Here is a 16,351-nt window from a genome sequence, read left to right as displayed (position 1 = left end):
ACTAGGTTGCTGCAGGTTCTCTCCTTGTTGTATTTCTCCAGGTGCTTACAGAAGTTATATATACACAACCCTTTTGACTGGGCAGTAAGTGTTAAACATTTACTCAAGCTGTATGCATGTGGCATCTCAATTTATTATGCCGGAAAGTTCAGAATTTATGCTCTATTGGCTTCTGAAGCAATACTTGGCAGTCTGAAGCAAAACTTCTGTTCAGTGGTTGTGGTTGGGAAGCGCTTATCAGGACCAGAGTTGGTGTAACAGAGGGTGCTAGTAGAAGTACATCTGCAATGAACTGAGGTGAGATTTCTCAGGCATGATTGAGGCATGATTTCTCAGTTCTTGCCTACAAGGAGACCCTGTTGCTGCATTTCCTAGCACACAGAAGAAAACATAGATCACATTTTTCGAAAATGCAATGAGAACATTGCCTTGTCTCCTGTGTTTCACAAACAGTGCTTTATAATGCCTTCAGAGAATACTCCAAGTGAACTAGTGATAGAAATTAAAATACAAATAGTGAGAGAATTGCCATCTGCAGAGTGTCTGCAGAGGCATGTTGAGGGTGTTGTGTTTCTGCATAGGGAAAGGATGTTCTTTACCAGTGTCCTCACATTCTAAACAAAGGTGCTGTTGGAGTGCCTCAGATAAATGGAGTGCTCCTTCCAACTGAACCAGTTTTGCTTTCTAATAAGGCCCACAGTGGCTCGTGCCATGAATGTTAAATGTCTTTGTAGTTCTAAAGGAGGATTTGAACTGCATTTGTGATTCCTTTTTTTTTCTCTGTATCTGGACTTGCATTTTAGGGAAAAGGGCAATCCTGTAATTAGAAAGTCAAGAATGAGTGAGAAGGCCAGCAGAGGTAATGACTGATTACTTGTGAATATCAATAAATAGCATGGTGAGACCATTTAAATGGGACATCCTGATAACTTGCTTTTAGGTTAGAAACTTAGCCTCAGGTATTTGCCAGTAAAACTGTTGCCTCTCAGGAAAGGAAATAATTGCTGCTTTTGTCACATCAATAGCAGGTCCTGATAACTAAGTTACTTTTGAATTTATTTATTTTTTACATTTACTTTTTAATTAGCTGATTTTGTAGCTGATTGGTTCATATCTTGATGACCCCTTTAATGAGTTTTGGGGATTTATCATAGTAAATTGTACAGCATAACTGTTTTCTGTCGATGCTACTTTTTTGTTCTCTATCTGCAGCTTTATGGAGCCATTGAATAACTCTGCTAATTGTTACCAGGCTGAGGAAGGACCTAACCTGTTATTTATATCTAATATATTAATAATGTACTATGTGTTTTCTAGCCAAGAACTACTTAGGAGGGAGATGAGGGAATTGTATATATATTTTTTAAATTTAAATATAGCTAGCGAATACGGAAATATTTATGGTTTGGCTGTAGATGAGGAGAGAGTAATTTTTATCACTCTCTTTCCTTTCCTTACAGGGTATAAAAATGGTAGCCAGAAGCAGTTCAGATACGAGAAGTTTTCCCATCTAATTTGTCATTATAGGCTGTTTTCAGATCCAGCTTGGACCTAGTCCTCTGTGCAGTAGTTAATTGTAGATTTTTTTTTCTAGTTCAACTAATGTAGATGGAATTCTCATCTGAGAAACACAGAGCTCATGACTTAAATTTCTTCTCAATTGTGGAATTTTCCTATTTAAAAAAAATAATGAAGATATCAAATCAGTTATTTTTATAATCATTGAGATGTTTTCCTGTATCTTGTGATTTCAGAGGGATTTTAGTGTTCACTTTCTTCTCACCCAAGTCTTTGTGTAACCATGAGGTCTAAAACATTTTTTTAAGAGTGGGACCCAGGAGATTTTCATGAAGTTGCTGGCAAAGGTGAGGTAGGGCAGGGGAAGTGGGAAGTATAATAGAAATTGTAATAACATGTAGGAAATAGCAACATTTCAGAGTTCCTCTTCTGTTTCCAACTGTGATTCTTCCTGACACAAACTAAACCAGTCAGATCTTTTCTAGTCTAATATCATTAATGAAAAATAAGTGGATATAACATATTTTGCTTCTTATAGGGGAGCTTTTCCAGGGGTTTCTTTGTTTTGCAGCAAGGAATCTTTTTTTTTTCCCGTGGGAATTCTGTCTTTTGTAATGGAAAGTGTGACTTCGGACAGGCTCTGTTAGCATCAGAAGCTTCTTGCTCTCAGAACTGGCCTGTATTTCATAGCTAATATCACCTTTTAAATGGGCAAATAGAAAAGCCTTGTAGCAAAGCCTTAGGGTCCAACCTGATTTCATTCAGGAAGGAGAGTGAAATGTTTCGTTTTAACACCTAGAAAGGACAACTTTTCTTATATGGTAGCTCATTTCAGTGGAATGTAGCAATTGCAGCAACCTGAGAAGCAGCTTTAACAAATGCCAGCTAACAAGGAGCAGTCCTCTTTCTCTTTCCCTGATGCATTCCAATGGGTGATACATCTGGTCTTAAAACAAAAACTTAAAACTTTGGTGTATTTTTTTTTTTTTCCTTTAAGATGAAAGGGAGAAAGGAAGAGGAGGGAGGGTGAAAGAAAAAAATTGATTGCAGTCATGCATCTTGGCAAACAGCATTGAATTTCTCCAGAAGGCCAAAGAAGTTGCAATGTATCCCTTCATCACCTTGGTCTTGGTTGTCAAAGAAGATGGAAGTGCTGAAAAATAATACTTGATTTTTTTGGGTAATCATTATTATTCCTTCTGAAAATATAAAACTGATTAAAGAGGAATCTTTCTGAGTTTACAGCAAACATTGAAAATACATAATTTCTCTGGAAAGAAGAAAAGCACTATTTCAAATTTCTTGTTAAGACTGTGCCAGTTTCTGGAATGATGATTTAAGTGCAACTGTTATGGTTGCAATAAGACAGTTCTTCATTATATACTCTACAGTTACAAGAGAGTGTAAAGACTAGTGGAAAATATTTCAACAGTGAATGGATTTTAATATTTTTCTTCCCAAGAACATGGCAAATCACTAGCTGTTATTTGCTCCTATGTGTGTGCAAATATTGTGTGAACACATGAACTTCAGTGTACTAAGCATTAATTTTCTGTTTTCCCAGAAAGAATAGATTTTATTTCTGGATGGGATATTATTAGCTTCTAGCTCTCCTAACTAGTCAGGAATTCTAGTTAGTCACTGACTAACAGAGTATTCTAATAAACAGCAGCTTAAATAAGCAAAACATACTTATTTTATGGACATAAACAAGAGCATGTAAGCATCAAAGCAAAAACTTGCCATTAAATAAATGTGTGCCATAATGCAGATCTGAAATAATTTCTGGGCATAAAAAATCTGTCAGTGATGAATCTACTGTAGGCATTCAGTTTTGTCTTATATTGGAAATGTGATTTTCACCTTTAGGATAGTAATTTGGTAATGATTATAGGATTCTTATCTTTTGAGAAATCTACAACTGCCTGTTTAGTCTTAACAAAGTAATTAGCCAGTTGCATATATTCAGGGAGGGCCACCGAAATGACATAATTTCCTGAAGATAGCCAGAGAGTGCAATATTGTGCCCCAAATAACACACCAGTTACTGCAAACTCAATGGAGGGAAATTTTCTGACTTGGTAAGATGCTATAGTCAAAGGCAGTTGTTAACTCTTAACTGCTTGGCATTGTGGGAGGAGAGCATCATTTCTACATGCTTTTTTTTTTTTTTCTGACTAAAAGAGGGGAGCAATTTTTTGAGAACTTCAAGATGCAGAATCACAACATGAACTGTATTAGATTCTTTACTTTGCTCCTTTTTTGTGTTTGTACTGAATTTTTTAGTTCTTGGTAAGTTCTAGGAAAAATTGGATGCCTATCCTGCAAGCGCATCATCGAAGACTTAGTAAATTTATTTCAAATTAGTTGAGGAGCCATTCAGTTGTAAGCTTAACATGAAGACAAAGAGTTCATATGTCTATATAAGTTGTTTGTCACACACAAGGACATGAATGAAATAAGGGTAAACGGAGGAAACTAACATCTTGTCAGGCCAATCATGTTTCCCAGTAGTGGCCATTTAATGCAAAATGCCATTCATTCTGCCCTAATACATAGATTTTGAATGTAATGAAAGAAATAGTCCTCTGCAGTGCTTCAGGTAATATTTTTAGCAATAGCTCTTGAGACGTTTTCAAGAAAAAAAAAGTGAATGGTCTTTCACAAGTGAAGATCTTCATGCCCAAGTCAAGTCACTTAGTTGTGTATGCTGAATTGTGGGCCAATGTAAAATACCAGAATTGCAGATATTGAGAAAATTTATTGATGTGTAAATATTGGCAGACAGTGCCCTGGTGGTGAGAGGCAGGCATATCTCCCTATTATGTTGTATTTTTAGACAAGAATGGTTATAGAAAGGAAGTTATCACAATAGCACTTTTTTCTGTGAAATAAGTAGGTGCTGCCACTAGACCTTTGTGGGTGACCTTTTGCATTCGGGCTAGACATATTTCCACTTATTTTTTTTTTACCTAATGCAGTAAGAATTCCTAAAAATTAAATACTTTGTATGGGAAATTATGAGAGAGAGCAGAAAGTAGGAATAAACTGATTTTGTTTTGTTAGCTGTATAACATGAGGGATCATGTTTTGACTGAAGTGAGATGAATATTTTCTCAATAAAGACTGATGCATATGGAGACTGAGTTTGCTGTTAAATTTAATGGTGTGTATTTCTACTTTTCTGAAAGTATATAGATAGTTCCATTTTTACCGCTGTCATCTTTGGTGTAATTTTGTTTTTTCATCCCTTTTTGGGTTGTTGAAGTCCATTGCCTAAAATTTCAAGGTTAGCTTTTCTCTGAGTATTCTGTATGCTGAAGTGTTTTTTCAGTGTGGACACATGCATTATAGAAAAAACCATTTTAAACAAGTGTGCAAGAAGAAGGTGTGGAAAGGTGAAAGGAGGTAATGAAACATTGAAAGTCACATGTTTTCATTTCTTTCATGTAAAATAATAAAGAAATTAATTTGAATAAAATCTTCTGTTATTATATGCTTTTGGATAATCAAGCTACTTTGTGCATTTGAAGTGCTTATCTTCAGGGATTGAAGTGTGTCCAGTCCTTCAGATGAAGGAAACAGAAAGAATGCCTAATTTCAACACAACAGATATTTTGGATTTTCACTCTATTACTCTTCCACTTATTTTTCCTTTTTCTTCATTTTACAGCTTCTGCGATCCCAGATACTGGAAGGAGATCCTGCCTAAAGCTTAAGGTGTTTGTGCGACCAGCAAGTAAGTTCTTCAGATTAAGATTTTGAGGGCGGCTTTCTAGCACCTGCTTTACTGTGTGTTCTAGTAAACAACAAATTTATTTTTTTATGGTTAAATCTTTATCTGTTCTCTACATACAGCAATGTTTGTGTTATGATTTTCATTGTATTTTCTTATAGTTCTTCATTAAGCTTTTGTTTGAATTACTTGGCAGTTGCTATCTTGTTCTTTCTTGAACTTTGTACAAATGGAAGACTTATACTGGCATTTGGACAAGTGCCACAGACTTTAAAATATGAATATGCCTAATTATGTATAGTAAATAGTGAGAAAAAAAGACAGGAAAGAAGGAAAGTGGGGAATATAAGGGTGTTTGACTAACATATTTGGCTGTTATCTCTATTTTTGTTATAGACAGCTGTATGAAAACTATAGGTGTTCATGATCGTGTTTTCGATGTTAACGACAAAGTAGAAAATTCATTAGAACCAGCAGGTTAGTATGCTTAGAGAATCTCTTTTAACAAATGCCTGTATGCCTCTGGTGCTTCAGTACTTTTTTTCCTCTTCTCTCTGCATGCTTTGCATGGTACAACTGCCCTGGTTTCACGCATTTCTAGAAGTGCTAATACAGCTTGTGGTATACTTCCTGTATCCTTGTTTAATTCAGGGAAGTAAAAATGTTGCTTTATTTGGTTTTTTTGGAGTCATATGATTTAGCAAAATTTAGTGTGTGCCAGTGTAAAATTTCTGCTTGTATCCTGGAGCCATTGGCCCACTCAAGCCAAACACTCAGCATATTAGCAACACACTCTATTTACTAATTGGACCCAAAGTTTTAGAAATAAAGTCAATGGGCATACTTCATTTGTTAGGTGGTTTCAAAAGACCTTCAGAAAAACAGGACCACTTCTTGTTTAATGCCAGTGCATGACAAAGGTATGCAACTAACTGACTTTTTTAAAAAAAGAAACTAGTCCTTTAAAATTATATATAATTGTATATGTACTTCGTTAGGCAAAGTATCATTTTTACATATGTGCATTTACACACACTCACACACACCAATATTTAGGTAAATATATGAATACAAATTTCTCTCCTGCTTTTATTGAAGCCAACCGAAGTTTTGGGGGGCTTTTCTTGCAAAATACTGCCTTAGGAATAAGGATTTTCTTCATTGGCCTAGGGCAAAGTTACATTAACCTCTACCTCAATCAAGCTACTGTGTCTCCCTGTGGGAAGTGCATGTGTATTGTTTGTGTGGCTGAAGCTTGTGAAAGATAAAACTGTATCTAATTCTAGGGGTATGAGTAACCCAAATGACTTAAAAGAAGTTAAAATTAGGTAGGTATGTAGGAAAAGTATTTGCAGTAGTGGTAGACATGTTCATTTTATATGCACCTACACCATACCTATATGTTGTATTGAAGCCTCAATAATGAAAATAAACAGTCAAATACACAAATCATATCAGAAAATATTACATACATATCATTTATTACATACCCTAAAGAACAAATTACTGAGATTTTTTATCTTATGTTCTTTGAATGTGAAGCAACATTCTCTTTGCATATAAAGCAGCATATTAATTTTTTCTCTTTTTTATATGCAAATCCTTTAGTTAAAGTTCATTAGTTATACATAAGTATAATAAGACTTTTACAATTTAGCTGATTTAAATAATTTACCTATGGATAAGTGATAGAATTTATTATTTTTCTTTAAAATATTTTTCAGATATTTCCTGAAAATTTGGAGTTTGTGAATCAGAGATGTTCTCTAAGAAAATCTAAATGCATGGATAGTCCACTTGCATTGGCCATATTTATACATTTATTAGCAGCATTCTTCTGCAGAAGACACTAGGATGTTCTCTCACTGTCTCTACCCGTGAATTTTAAATTCAGTGTTGTTTTGCACTTTGTGATTTGGTGAACATGGTCTAATTAATGTGCCTGATATTGCTTGCAAAAAAGATCATCTTAGTAATACATGCCTGATTTTGGTAAACTTGGTAAATTTTTGTTTCAGCAGTGTTTCTCACTTCCTGCTGATTGGCTGTAACTAGCTAGCATCGTCACAAAATCCTTAGAAAGCAGCAGGCAAACCAGGCAAGCAAAATCAAACAAAGAGCATCCTGCAGTCTGAGATGAAATACTGTTTGTGTTACCAGGGGGAAATAATAGCTTTAATGAGAAGGTTTAGTACCACAAAATTCCCACTCCTGATATCAACACATATTTGTGTTATTAATTGGGGCAGTCACCATTAGATAATCAGTCACTCTGAGATGTGCCAACTGCTGTCACATTTCTCTGTTGTTGGCTTGTTAGGGTTGCTACTGCCTTGGTGGATCTTGTTGCATGTGTTCTATGTCATGTACTAATTTACATGTCTCTGACGAGCATCTTCTGCTTCTGTGCTCTCCCCTAGCCTGCCGCGGTCTTCTTCCACAGTAGACACAAGAACCAGAAGGCAGGAGGGTCATGTTCAGCAGATTACTCACTGTCATCTTTCTTGTAAAAATCACCATTTGTGTGATTCTTGAACCCTTGTAATTTCACTGGTTTTGTTCAGAAATTTGGAGGAATCTACAGTGACTGCACTTTCATAAGTGGTGGAAGTAATTTTCTCTATTCCTATTCTTTCCCTTCTCTTTCTCCTTAGTAATAAAAAAAGAAAAAGTCCTTAAACAAAAATTGCAGCTGTGCATATCTGAAAGTTATACCTGAAACATATGATGTTAGGCTGTGTGATCTGAAAAATTCATGGCTGTCAAAATATTTTTTTCTGTATTGCTAGTATTCCCAGTGTTTAGTAGTGACCTGCTGGATTTTGCTCAGGAATCTTTTCCTCTTCATCAATTGTCTTCAGTGTTTCAAATCACGCCCTTTTCCCCAAGCCTTAAAGGCTGTGCAGTTATGACTATGCGCCTCCAAGGAAAATCATATTTGTAAAGTGATTTTCATAACTGCAGATGAATCGTGTTCTAACATATGAGTGCAAAAACCTTGCAACAGCATTGAGAGAAAACCCAGGTGATTTCTCAGAAGGAATCCCTTAATGTTACATGGAAATTAATTCTTCCATGAAGAATGGCTTTATAAAAATGGCGTCATAGAATGTGTCTGTATTTTTCATTTTAGAGGAGTAATCTTTTTAGCTTAGTGCTTTTTCATTGAGTTTTTCAGCAGTAGTCAGTGTTCCAATTGTGGCAGTATCTGATAGTCAGTGAGAATGAGGATTTATTACTGCTATACACTAGTTCTGCCCTATTGTGTTTTAGTGCTGACTCACTGATGTAATTAGGCCAAAATTGTTGACATTCAGTGTTGAAAATTCAAACTTATTTGCAATTCTAGAGGTAGAAGGTTGTACACATCATTCTCCTCTGTAGTTTTAGTTCATCAGCAGTGAGTAAATGTTTCTAAATTGGGAAGAGCTAACTTTAAATATATTAAAGGAGCTAGAACTGGCAACACAGGGGCATTTTTTCCCTGTGACTTCTTAAATATGTTTTAATTGAGAAGCAAGCTTTTGTGGAGTACTCAATTGTAATTGCAGTGTCACCATAGTACAAGGCTGTAACTCAGAAGCGAAATGTGAAACAGCTTTTGGTGTTGACAATTACTGAAAGTAGCATTTTCAGAAGCCAGCATTCAGTGATATTTTTAGATTAATTTGGAACAATTCTGGAGGAAAAGGCTAGGGCCTCATTTGGGCCCAATATGCCTGGGAGGGTCTCCTTGCTGTACATGGTGTGGAGCTTCAGCTTAAGCCATTCCAGTCAGACTTTCCCACTGGCGCCATAGAATCACAGAATGGGTAAGTTGGAAGGGGCCACTGGAGGTCATCTAATCCAACCTCTGTACACAAGCAGGTCCTCTAGAGCATGGTACTAAGGGTTATATCCAGATGGCTTTTGACTGTCTCCGGTGAGGAAGACTCCACACCCTCTTTGGACACCCTATTCAGTGCATAGTCACCCACAGAGTGAAGAAGGTCCTCCTCTTCAGGTGTAACTTTCTGTGCATCTGAAAGTTTGTGCCCTTTGCCTCTTATGCTATTGTTTGACACCACCAAGAAGAGATGTCTCTTTCATGAAGATATTTACAGCTAATCAGTGCTTGCTTTTCATACTTTTGCCTCAAGCAGCACTGAAACCTGTTGATAAGCCTTATGTGATTATAGCATCAATTAGTGCTGGAGAAAGTACGTGTGATAAATTGCTAATTCAGTTTACTGTGCTCCTTGCTGTGTAACTGAACTGGGGCTGAAGAGCCTATTAACCTAAATTATGCTAAGTGCTCTCCTGATTTTGTGCTAGGTATCAAGGATATGAAAGGGAGGGAGCTTGCCTGTGGCTAAAGCCAGGTAACATGAAAGGCTCTGTGAGAAAACAGCATGGTGATCCCAGTGTCCTGACTCCTGCTTCCCTGTGTGCCTCTAGCTGGAAATGCTCAGTCTCACCCAGTGTAATCCTGGCAGTGCAATTTTTTGAGATGAGAGCTGAGACAGGAACATCATAGACATATTGACATCTCTTATAAAATAGGGAGCTTATTTCATTAAGTAGATGAGATACTATGCTGGAAACTTTGGTGTTCTAAAATAAACTTACAGATACATTTTGAGGCCACTTCACACTTCCTAAAAAGGTTTGGCTTTTTCTTTTCATTTAGTAATGAAAAACAACAGCTGATTTTTTATGGCAAGCCATTGACTGATTGCTTTTTGAATAGCTAAATTAGATAGCTTTGGATATGGAGGGCTTTGCGGAGAAAAATACCACTGCTATAACAACACCAAAGTTGATTTCGACTTTGCCTACCTTTTCTATTTCATAAGCTCTGGCTTTTAGGCTGATCCTAAGTTTACAAAAACTAAACAGGGCTTTCTTTATTATGTGTCATATATTTAGTATTTGCTACCTTGTTTTCTTTTGCCACTAATGCATAAGCATGTTTTCCTAACTCAGCTGGTTCTTTTTTCATTAGTTCTAGCAGCATATATGTAAATCTATTTTGTGTACCATGAAAGGTAGTGAGATTTTCCAGATTGAGTATATATTCTATAAAATTGGTGACTGTCATGTGTTAGCCTTTAAAATTTTATTTCAAGAAAGAAGGAATGATCTTTCATCTCCTGCTCACCCCTAGGTGCAACATACTTCAGTGAAAATTTTGTACATGGAAGGGGGGGTCTATGCTTGGGCTTACAGGCTGTCATTTCAAATTCAGGAGCCAAAACCTGTAACCGAATGAGGGGACTAACTGCAAAATTAATTCTGGGCCAGTGCAACGCTTTTGAAAATCAGGTGTTTTTATTTAGCTGCCTCCCAACTGATGTTGCTATCTAATGAGACATCCAAAGCTAGAACCATAGTGTTTTACTGAAGACGAATCTTTCATTCCTCAATCTGCTGAAATCCAACTTACTTTCTATTCATCTGGTCTTCAATGGGAGTTCTGCCAGTAAGAAATGCAGGACTTGGCCCCAAGTTGGTTACATAATGAGGTATTACACGCTTGTGAAAGTCAATGACAGCACAAGGTTCATTGCCCTACTTCATAAAGGCACTGAAATGTACTTATAGTTGTTGGCTCAGTGAAAGTTTATTAAGGATGCAAAGTCTCATTGGAATGTATGCTTTCTGTTTGAACAGATGATACCGTACATGAGTCAGCCGAGCCATCCCGTGGTGAGAACGCGGCACAGACACCAAGGATACCCAGCCTGCTTTTGGCAACTCTGCTGTTCCTCCTGAAAATGCTTTTGATATTATAGCACAGTATGCTCCGGCAACCTGTCACAGAAAATACCAGGGTCTTCGAACATCAAAGATCCACCTAACTGCTCATCCCAGGAAAGGGACTTTATTGTTTTTGCAGATGTCAAATTGTTATTTTTCCCTTTTCTTCTCCCTTTTAGCCTGAACTCAGCAAAAATTTGAAGGGGATAACTAGCTTCAGCACCCACCCCCACCTACCCTGTGACTTTCTTAACCCTTCCATATAAATAAAAGGACTCCAAATGAAAATGCCAAACTATAATAGTGACACTAGTGATTCTTATTTTCTTCTGCATTCTCCTTTAAGAAGTCACCTCTGTTAGCTCACTATGTCATCCGTATGTGGACAAGGAAGTGTAGTGGCAGATGCGGTCAGTGAGGGATAAGGAAAGTGAAAGAAAACCTGGGAGAGTCTTTCTCTGTGATACAATATTTATGCCTTCTCGTTCAGCACTGTAAGATGGTCATGCAAGGCATTGTGTCACCATGTCAGGACTGGAGGGGAGATATTAGGAATAGACATAACACCATTTCCTCCAGAAGTTTCTAAATGAACAGGCTTCTGAGAGGGGAAGATGATGTTTCTTATGGGACTCATGAAACATCTTTGACAGTAAAATTTTTGCTCTCAAGTAGAAGTGCTGTCTTTGGTGAGAGGAAAAAGTTAGTACTTAGGAATGTTAACACACAGCAGGCAAGGTCAGATTTAGGAAACTTCACTGGGGGTGTGAGTGCCTCTGTTATTTCGTTTTAAGGGGATAATGCACACCGGCTTATTTTATTTTAAAACAAATCACCGTGGTGCTAAAATTTTTTTCTTGAAATGCAGAGGCACTTTTGAGAATAAAGTGACCTTCCCCAGCGCTGACTTAGTAGCTGATAGCCTTGGATGCTGCTCTGGGTGTTAATACATGCTAAAAGAGGACATCGGTGGCCAGAGGAAACGTTTGGGACACAGGATCTCCAGTGTTCTCTTGATTTGTCTCTCCTGTAAGTTCCTCAATCATGGGAATAAATCACATGTAGAAGAAGCCAGGGCTGTCTAATAGCATTGTTTGGTGGGGGAAAAGAAAATAAGTGTGGAATATTAATTCAATGTTGATTTTTTATCTTTTCCCTTTCCAGCACAGTTTGAAGAGTAGAGGAAACGTGTTTATCAGCCAGAGATAAACTAGATGGGCTCCCAAAGACTTAACAAAATATTTTTTTAAAAATCCACTAGAATAGAAAATACATTATTTAGATATACTTTATGCTGAGAGTGAGTATATATGCTTGTCCTATTTAAACATGAGAGAAGCGGTAACCCTTGATGCAATTAGGAAATGGGACTGTCTTGTTTGATGGAACTAGGAGTGACCCTGTTTAAGGAATCTGAGCCTTGGCTAACAAAACTTTAAAAAGTAATTTGCCAGGAAGTGCAAGCCTTGGGGTATTTTTTGGCTAGGCTGCCATGAAATTTGGACTGCTAAGCATAATCAGTGAAATTTCAGACCCAGACTGAAAGAGAGCTATTCTGACAAAAACTGCGGTAATTAGGTTAAAGGTGAAACAAAATGTGGGGCACATTCAAGCAAAACAAGATGTTTCTATATTAATTACAAAGAAAATTTCTGCCGTAACAAAATTGAGTGATGACATTAGTGGACACCACTTCATGAACTTTATATCTTTAAATGAAGAAAAGCCTTCCAGAAGTTGAGGCAGGAGAGGGGAAAATAAATTTGATATATAAAGGGAGGTTTTATGCATGCTGAGCTATGACCTGGGCTTGCCTGATATCATACATGTTCATGAATACAGGACCTAAACTTATAGGAGGAATGCAGAAAATTCATTCTAGTGTGAAGTGCACAGAATAAAGATACGCAGCCCAAACAGTGAGGGAAGTCATCATCGCATTACAGGCTCTACGGTACTTTGCGCTCTTTAAGGTGTATATACGTGATATACACACTAATACTTTCTGTAGGTAGGAATTAAAAAGCTTTGGATGAGGTGAGCTTAATCAGAATGCACCTTATCAAATGGATTATTAACCAGAGTACAGATAATATTGCAAGATGTGTAACCATATTAAAATGATTTACAGTAATTGCAGGCAGTCACACAAGTAGTGCAAATTTGAGGTAGAAATGGTGACATTTGTCATCCTTTGTCTCTGAATGATGTTGAAGACATCCATTCACCCACAGCAGAGGACCATCACTAGCGTTACTCCTGGTGAAACTCACCCCTTCATGTTGTCCCAGAGCCTTGCTGCATATGTGAGGGACAACACAAGCAATGATCCTTGGGCTGCCCAGCATGGCTGGAAGCAGTGTTCCAGGCACTGCCAGTTTCATACTTGATGGCATTAGGCAATCCCAGTCATACTAAGTACACAAATGTTGTTGGGTTTTCTGTTGTGTTGCAAACTTCTGGATGCTTTAAATGCAGATGTTGCTGAAAATTAAGGAGTTTGTTGCTCCCTTACCCTTCATCTGCCCCTGCTCAAGTCTGAGGTACTGATTCTCCCCAGTCTTAGTGGGTTACTTACACCCATGACCTGCACTCCTGGCTGCCAAGGGCATTGCAATGTGAAGCAGGAAAATAGGGATCAGTCAGTTTAGTGGATACTGTGTATCCTTCAATAGACAAGGTAACATTTCGTGTTAGTTTAGAATATTGTTTTGTACTGTACTTACCTGGATGGCGAAGGAAAGACAAGTAAAACTTAAAGCTATGTTCTTTAAATTCTGTATTATTAGCAACCTCTGTTGTATATAGTGTTTGATAATAAAGTATTAATTTGATTCTTATGTCTTTTGTAAGTGAGAACAATAGACTTTCAGGATATTAAAATCACGTGTTGATTACAAGACAGAGCTTTGAAGCATCAAGTGTGATCATGGCTGAGAACTGAGAGACAAGTGGCCATGACACTGCAGCATACAGGACTCATCTTCGAAAATCGTTCATCTGTTGCAAGACTTCACAATGTCAAGACCTGGAACAACATGACTTTTGATGATCAATGTTTTATCCTCGGTGTTTAAAGGTCTTATGTTGGAGCCCTGTGGTTTCTGTGTTAGTTTTGTTCTTTTGTATCATGTTTGTTTTTAAAAAGGCTTTGGGGATATAACAGCTTTTCTGTTATTTTGTTTGTTTCTTTCTTTTTAATTTGTTTTTTTTTTTTTTTCTCTTCTTCCTTCTGGATTTGTTCCCATGAATATTTTTTTCCAGAAGGGATCTTGCCAGTGTCATGTGCGATATATGTATGTGCTTGGTTCCAAAAGAACTAGAAACAAATTTGGGAAGTACTGAGAGTAGTTGAGTAGATTGTTTCCTTTCCTCTATAATTATGGAAGGAAAATGGTTGTATTTGTACCTGTTGATTCCCACCCCTAGCCCTCAAAACTGAACTTAATTCATTTCCTTATGAGTGCAATGGTTCAGCCACTTTCAGAGGTTTAGAGTATTAACTCTTCCCCTCTTTTCATTACACTTGGATTTTGTAATCACCAGTTTTAATGTACAACCCTCCACACTTCTCTTCCCTCTTCCTGCCCTGCCTCCTCTCCCACCCTCCTCCTTTTTTAATTTGGAGCTGTGAATGGGCAGATCTGTTTCTGGTCTGGCATCACTGAGTTTTTCCCATGCATTCGCCCTCGAGCTTCTCAGATGTGAGACAAATCTCCCTACAATAGGCTTGCTGCCATTGTCTGTACAGTTTAATAGATGCTGGCATGTTGGAGGTTACCCATGAGTCTGCGAAATCCGCTTACCATGCTTACTCTTGACACCCCATTGAAGACACTCATTGTGTATGCATCTGAGTATGAAAGTCCAGCTCAGTGTGGTCCTGTGCTTGTACTGCCCTGCTTTGCAGTTTCTTTGCACTTATTCATTGAGTGCTGTTTTTGAAATGCTTACATTATATAAACTTAAAAGAAAATGTTTAAAAAAAAAAAGCAAAACACCCAAACGCCCTGCCCCATAAGATCTGTATTTGTATATACACGTGTCCGTACAATTATACTTAAATAAAATTAAAGATTTTCATCATTTTAATTGGTTCTTTTAGACTACCTTTTTGTTTAATTAACTGCATTTTCATTTTGTGGGCTGTTTGTACCTACCTTACCCAGAATCATAGAATGGTTGGGATTGGAAAGGACCTTCAAAGGTCTACTAGTCCAATGCCCTTGCAGTGAGCAGGGATATCTTCCACTAGATCAGGTTCCACAGAGCCCCATCCAAACTGACCTTGAATGTTTCCAGGGACAGGACAGGAATTGAGAGGAGTATGAATGGGAATGGGTGAAAAATCCACATTAAAGGCACTACAACTGAGTACCTAGAGCTGTAACTATCAATGGCCTGGCAGATCTCTGCTCTTCACCTTTTTTAATGTGTTTAAAGCTCTTCCAAATACTTTAGAGGGTAAGGAGCTGTATCAGCCAACTGCTGGTGCATTTCATCATCACTTTGCCCTGCTTGGGGCCTTGCAAGTAATCTTCCTCCCCTGGGTAGCAAGTGGTTGTAAGGTGCAACTCTTACTTCTTGAAGAGTAGAGCCAGCCCCAGAGTTGTGAAAATAGGCCAGGTGTAGTCCCCCTCTTTCCAGGATGTGTTTTAGACTGGCAAAGAGGTCTGAGAAGTGATTTTGAAATATTAGCCATATCTTTACCAAAAGGCTCAGAGCAGCCAAGCCTAATGAATGGGAGAATACGTTAGGGGACGTTATAGAACCAAGGTTTCCTCCTGAAGGGAAGGAGTAGAAAAGTAGAAGCAAGGAACTGGATGGCTTTCTCTTCCTTTTTCCTTCTACCCTGCCCCCAAAGGCTGATATAGTAGTGCCTCTCAAAAAGTACAGGACTGCATTGGTGTTGACTTGTGTTTAGGTCTGAAATAGTTGTCTTTGGCAGTGTCTGCTCACTACTCATATGATAGATTGAACCTGAGAATTTGGGTCATAGAAGGTGGGGAGCACATACCAAAACCTGTAGTAGATTCACTGTGCATTCAAAACTGCTGTAATTACACTGTGTTAGCATTAAACTCACAGAAAGCTTTTTATTATATTTAATTAGTTGACAGGGCAGCAAATACTAATTATAACTTACTGTAACCTTCTTTTAAAATGAGAAGTGACAGCTTGGTGAGAAGAAAAGTGTGTCTGAGTATTTGATACAAAGAATTGATGCACCATTTTTTTTCTCTGGAGCTGGGATGCTACTGCCAGGAGAGGGTTATAAGTGTCACATGTTCAGTATGTTTTAATATAATACCCATGTCCAGAAAATATCCTGTGGTCTGACACACTTAATAGCCTTTG

At 37.7% G+C, this 16,351-nt stretch overlaps 1 protein-coding gene across 1 annotated transcript in view; it reads left to right on the top strand.

The window, feature by feature from the left end:
* EFNA5 (ephrin A5) overlaps positions 1-15,085 on the top strand; it is a 207,922-nt gene extending 192,837 nt beyond the window's left edge. The window contains exons 3-5 of the mRNA XM_059837089.1: positions 5,192-5,257; positions 5,651-5,731; positions 10,907-15,085. Coding sequence (XP_059693072.1) covers positions 5,192-5,257; positions 5,651-5,731; positions 10,907-11,028 — 269 coding nt within the window. The 3' untranslated portion in view covers positions 11,029-15,085. The remainder of the gene's footprint in view (positions 1-5,191; positions 5,258-5,650; positions 5,732-10,906) is intronic.
* Positions 15,086-16,351: the final 1,266 nt, after the last annotated feature.

The sequence above is a fragment of the Haemorhous mexicanus genome, chromosome Z (assembly GCF_027477595.1).
Source record: "Haemorhous mexicanus isolate bHaeMex1 chromosome Z, bHaeMex1.pri, whole genome shotgun sequence".
In the NCBI taxonomy this organism is placed as follows: Eukaryota; Metazoa; Chordata; class Aves; order Passeriformes; family Fringillidae; genus Haemorhous; species Haemorhous mexicanus.
Note: the sequence above shows the minus strand (reverse complement) of the source record. Positions and strands in the feature narration are given on the sequence as shown.